At 41.5% G+C, this 6170-nt stretch overlaps 1 protein-coding gene across 1 annotated transcript in view; it reads right to left on the bottom strand.

Moving 5' to 3' along the window:
- Positions 1-1224: 1224 nt before the first annotated feature.
- LOC134531207 (myosin-10-like) overlaps positions 1225-6170 on the bottom strand; it is a 70087-nt gene continuing 65141 nt past the window's right edge. Inside the window, exons 20-24 of the mRNA XM_063366904.1 lie at positions 4848-4940; positions 3622-3675; positions 3191-3274; positions 2058-2114; positions 1225-1710 (exon numbers count right to left, since the gene is read on the bottom strand). Of these exons, the coding sequence (XP_063222974.1) occupies positions 1225-1710; positions 2058-2114; positions 3191-3274; positions 3622-3675; positions 4848-4940 (774 nt within the window). The remainder of the gene's footprint in view (positions 1711-2057; positions 2115-3190; positions 3275-3621; positions 3676-4847; positions 4941-6170) is intronic.

Raw genomic sequence — 6170 nt, 5'->3', positions numbered from 1 at the left:
GTTTCACAAAATATTTTTATTTTGCATCAGTGTAAAATAATAATCTGTCCCAGCATTTTACAACCAACCGAAATGTTAAATATGGTTGGTTTAAGGATTTACTTATCAAGGTTGACCCAAGGAGATTAGTGTACGGGATTTATGAATAGGAATAGGTACTTATAGGTTGAAAACAAAACTCGAAACAAGAAACAATAAATTCCTTCACATTCTCTGGAAACAAACTGTTTAAGATAGGCCATTTTTTTTGGCGTTCTTTCGTATCATCTCATTAACAACTTCGTAATGCAGTCACAGTTAAAAACTAATTTTGATTTTTGTATTAGGCTTTTTAACGCACAACTTTTATGCTGGTTGGTTAAGTAATTAGACGTGGGGGATAGAAAAGGTAGCAAACATGCTAAACTCAGTATTTAAACACGACATAAAAACATGCCTTATCTGCGACGCATTTTACAGGTACAATAGATAATCACCTAACTTATTTAGGAAATATGTATGAGTAAAAACATTTTTCTTTACAAAACCACTAAATTAATATAACCATATGTTTGGTTGAGCAGTTGCATTTCAGAGAAATGGGCTCGCGTGGCGAGGTGGTCTAATTACTGGTCTCCGTCAGCTCCATTTCCGGCGACCTGCTGGCTGGTGGGTTTCCTTCGGGCCATCCTTGTTATCTCGCCTTTGCATTCCATCGCTGCTCCATTACGAGCGCCCGTGACATGCCTAGAGTAGAGAATAGTGAACAAGAAAACTGTATTGTGAAGTGTAACAATATTCACTTAAAAAAAAAAAAATTATATAAGGGTTTTGACACTTAATATTGTAGGTATAATATTGTAACTTAAAACACATAATATAATTTATTTCGTTTAAAAAAAAGAGCTTTAAGAGCTAGTACCAAGAAGTAATTCGGAAACAAAGAAGGTGCAGTGAAAGAGCGCATGTGTGTTAAAGTACACATTATGTTGTTATGAAACTCCCTTCTTATTAGTGTAATCACTAAGCTTTTTTTTTACTAAAACAATAGTTATGTTTTGTTTCTTGATTCTTCTTTTAAAATAATATGTTGTAGTTAATATAAAAATAACTAAATAAATGCCTTCTTCAGTAATATTGTTTTATATATTTTAAGAACCAACTTCAACAATGTGTGCACGTGTACTAACAGTATCATGAGACGTGAAGACTTGTTGGGATGCCAGGTGGTAGTCGGCCAGGAGACTAGAGCGACTGCAGGACCGCAGCCGCCTTGTCGCGGCCGAACCGGACGGCGAGGTCCCGGGCCGTGCTGCCGTCGGCGCGCCGGCGCGCGGGGTCCGCCCCGGCGCGCAGCAGCCGCCGCACGGCGCTGGGGTCCCCGCCCTGCGCGGCCCACATGAGCGGGGTCATGCCCAGCGCGCCGCGCGCGGCCCCCGGGTCTGCGCCGCGGTCCAGCAGCAGCTGCACGAGGCGCGGGCGCGCGGCCTCCGCCGCCACGTCGAGCAGCGCGCCGCCCCGCGGGGTCACCGCGCCGTCCACGGGCAGGCCGTGGCACAGCAGCAGCGCGGCCAGCTCCCAGTGGCCGTCCCTGCCCAGCTGCTGCAGGGGGTCGCCCTGCCCGCGGGCCACGTCCTGCAGCTGCCCGTGCTCCTCGCCGGCGCGGTCCAGGGCGGCCTCCAGTCCGCTCCTCAGGGCCGCCCAGTCCCGCGAGCGCCCGTACTGCTGCACCTGGCGCAGTGCACGTCGGCGTGATACAGGGGCGCAACAACCCCCCCTCTGATACCTTGAAGTGGGGGCAAATGGGGACAAAAAGAGTGCTGTGTAATCAGTTTTTAGATAATAAAACTGCTTATATAGCACCATTTTCCACCTTGAAATAAAAAATTTTCCCGGGGGAGGAACCCCCGGACCCCCCCCCCCCCCACCCCGCTTCAATAGGGGGATCGATGATTCTTTATGAAAAGGTATATTGCCCCCCCCCCTTTTGGAAATTAGTTGTTGCGCCCCTGATCGTGAACACCAGCACCCAGTTACCATGCAATAACGGCTAGTTTACATTCTAATACATGTCTTACCAGTTGCGTGATCTCCTGCTTGGGCACACAGTCGCCTTTCTTGCACCGAAGCCCCACCTGAAAGCATTACGTCCGAAACATGAAATATATTTAAGGTCTTTGGGTGGGTATAAAGTTATTTTTCCAAATATTATACAAACCTGTGTTATGTAATTAATATACTAATAATTTGTAACAGATTAAACATTTTTTAAATCCGATAACTCCTCTTGACTAGGAAATGGATATCAAGGACATGAATTTTAAACTTCATAAACTATTGATAGAGAACCATATAATACCTAAGAATGGCATTTGTGTTGCGGTTACGATACTTTTATGCACACTTAATCTATGATGAGACGTTCTCCCCATCACTGGGTGTCTTGAGCACAGGCAATGCTATGGTGATGTCAGCCGTTACCTCGCTAAAGTAGATATAGTAGTTGGAAAAACAAGTAGATATTTTCTGTGTATAAAACAAGGAGCTATTTAATCCGTACTGTATGGTCATCTACAATATGAATTAATATAATGGCTACTATTCCAAGCATATTAAAAAAAGACAAAGGAACACTTAGCAAAGCACACTTCTGTCTATTAGAGAACCAAATAAATATACAGCGTAGTTAAGCTGCCTCATGTTCTATGTTATTTTGTCTACTGTTTATTGACAGCCGCTGAGATATTCTCTGAGATCTTGCACGTACAACCAAACACAATTGATAGTGCTGCAACAGCAAGAAGCCACATGACTAAAGTTGACCTTTTCATTTCATGGCCTTTAAAGAGATCTTTTAGAACTGATAACATGTTGTGTCTTGTTTATTTACATCATTTTATATTACTATTGCAGAAACAATCTTACATTACATCAGTTCTACATTAATTGTGGACTCATGATGCTAACTAATGTAAAGCAATACAAATAACAATTATTTATTTGTTGGGTCTTAGGATCTAGTAATATGTTATAGTTCAGTAACATAAACTGTAAAGTATCAGAAGTGGCAAATGATTAAATTTGTTTGTTAGGATTTTAAACCCAATCATTCTTATTCAGAAAAAGGAAATTTAATTCACAAGAGTTTTCAGGAGGAAATCCAGTACATAACATAGATGGTCTAACAACTGTAGTTAATTTGGCAACTCACAGTGTCGTTGAGACGTTTCTCGTTCTCATGCAGTTTGTCTAGCTCTTGTTGAGACCTCATCAGTTTGTCCTCCAGGTCTGTCACCTGCGAGGACATGGATGAAACAATGTACATGCAGTACAAGACAACAGACTCGTGCTATCACTTTGCCAGATATTTTGAGTGAGAACACTGAGCAGGCTGTTACGTGAAGCAGGACACAAGTACATAACAGCCACAAATTAATAGAACCAGCAACTAAATGATGCAGAAGATTACAACGAATCTAAGTTCCAAAAGTTTTCGGAAATATTTAAACACAAGCAAGAAATGCAGTAGTTGAGTTGCAGTTTCCTTTTTAGTTTCAGTCTTGTGTGTGCTTATTGTTTAGATAGGTAACCTCTTTATACGTGAGACTGGCGATACTTCAAACTGCATTTACAAACACTTACCTCATGATTTTTCTCTTCATTTTTGGCTGCACACTCTTCTTTTAGTTCGTGCACCTAGATTGATAAAATAATAACAAATAAAAATTAGGGATTTAGATTTAGAGCACCATAGAAAACTACTTTCTCACATATTACTGTTTAAAGTTTATGTGTTACTTGCTCATGAAAACTTAATTAAGACTAACCAGAATCATTTGCAAGCATAATAATAACATCGCACGCTGATGTTCGTTACATAACGTGAGTAGTTTATGAATTAATAATGCGTTTTGCATTCACGGAAGATATAAGTTAATTACATTGTTACAAACGTGAGGACCGCAACACGCGCCAGGTTCGGAGCTGACTGGCGGCCTTGCACGGCCACTGGCGTCACGCGCCGTGTCACGTGCAGTCCTCTGACGTAAGGCATGCCATGTGTGCCTGGCCGGTTTACAAGGGTCTTCGCTACCCATCCCCCCTCCTCACCCCACGCATCGTTATTCCTAGGCTCTGTTATCTATCGCCGAGTGGCCTTGGGAATTCCGCGGGCCGCTGCGCGAAGTGGCGTTAACAAGCGACGCTATTCTCGATGTTTCGGGCGTCGGGTCAGCCTCGGATGACGCGACTCGTCACAGCTGCTCTCGTCGGTTCTGGAAAGACGACCCATCAGTACTTAAGCAGTGACGTCGGCCTCCAAGGGAGTCTCGCGACGAGTGCAGCGAGAGTTCCGAGCGGATTCCGAGCGATTCCCGCGACAGTTTCGGAGTTCCGAGAGTTCCGAGCGAGTTCCGCGAGCGAGGGGAAGTGCTACTTCGGCGAAAAGGGTGAAAGACCCCCCCCCCCCCCACCCCCCCCCCACGAGAGTAGCGTGACGCGGGGTTCGACTGAGTGCGGCGACTGAGTGACGCGAGACTGTGTGGACAGGCGCGAGGTAAGGGGCGAACCACTGTTGAGCCTAGCTCCAGTGAGGAATGCGAACTGCGAAGCTTGACAGACATTGAGTAACATGTAACATGAGAATATACATTTTTAAGTGCCAGTTATTTGTGATCGGATATTTTTAAGTACAATTATTTATTATTAATGTAAATATTAGTAATTAATAAAACTGTAAAAAAAACTTAATTGGGTATTCATTACGAACTCAGTTCTCCCCACATAGGTCGTAAATATATATCTAATAGCTACCTACAGATATAGTATTCAAAACGCGTAACCATTTTGTTCCATTGACACAATGATACCGTGGATAAACAACTGAAGGATGAGACGTGGCTCGTTCTCAGTTTCTCAAGCTTGTGTTGGCACTGCGTCAGTTTGTCCTCCAGGTCTGCCACCTGCAAGTGAGGTCAGTCAGGGCCCTGCTCGCGTGACCGCACCTTTGCCAACTTCTGCAACTGGGCTGCACTTTCTAACCGCGCGAGAAGTGCAGTATTTCGGGTGGGTGGCACTCGTAGATATAATACTAGGTTTTATATTATAATAATATTAGCGTGTGCATAGCAAAAAAACATATTTTTTTACAGTTAAGTAGAATTTTCATTACATATGGGATAACATTATCTACTTATAACAAAATTTAAAAAAAATAATTGAGTGAGAATAAATATATGGATACAGAAGTACATTTTTAAACTTATTTTCAAAGTAAATATAAGATAATTTTTATTTAACATAAAACATTTTTATATATAAAATATATTTTGTTATATTATTTCTACAATCATTAGGTAACCCTCATGTGTTCGGCGATGATATGTATACCTTTATGTACTTTCGACACTCGCAAATGTTTTCCCTCTTGCCCACTGAATATTCGGCTGCTGACTTGGTAAAAGACACATCTTGAGCAAACAAAGTAAATATAAACTGTGAGAGTGCCAGACATATAGTCTGAGCTTGAATTTCCAACCTCAAACGATATTAAGACTGATATGTACAACATGATTTGAATCAGAAGAATAGTCATTAACTGAATGTGGCTTTTGCAGCATGGTAGACTATATATAATATAGAGATTTTAACCCCGTCATTTTTAAAAAACTTAAAGTACTAAAACGCCTTGCAATAAAATTATACCAATAAAATTTAATAATATTTCTTTTTCTCCTACTAGAATTCTATATAATTAAAAAAACTATCATAATACCAAACCCAGTGACCACTACATATAAAAGAATAGTAGTATATAAAAGTAAGTGCTGCTGGTGCCAGGGCGTGGTGTGTGGTGGCGTGTCGGTGTCCACCATATTGGATTGTGACATCACGATTGCCATCTTGGATGACAATGACCCTTGTCCTTGACCTTCAAAATTTGCCAAATATTTCGACAAAAATTCGTCAAATTTCGTCCAAAAATCAGAAAAATATAAAAAAAAACACTTTTAAAGGGAAAAAATATCTGTTTTAAAGGAAAATTTCCCATTTTAGACCTCAATAATTGACGGTCGTTGAAAATTCCTAAAAACAGCTTAAGACTCCTAAAAACAAGCCGTTCTAAGCAGCTGAGGTCATGAACATGACCATTAGGATAACATAATGACCGCCATTTCGAAATTATGTCTTCA

Source organism: Bacillus rossius, chromosome 1 (assembly GCF_032445375.1).
Source record: "Bacillus rossius redtenbacheri isolate Brsri chromosome 1, Brsri_v3, whole genome shotgun sequence".
Lineage (NCBI taxonomy): Eukaryota > Metazoa > Arthropoda > Insecta > Phasmatodea > Bacillidae > Bacillus > Bacillus rossius.
Note: the sequence above shows the minus strand (reverse complement) of the source record. Positions and strands in the feature narration are given on the sequence as shown.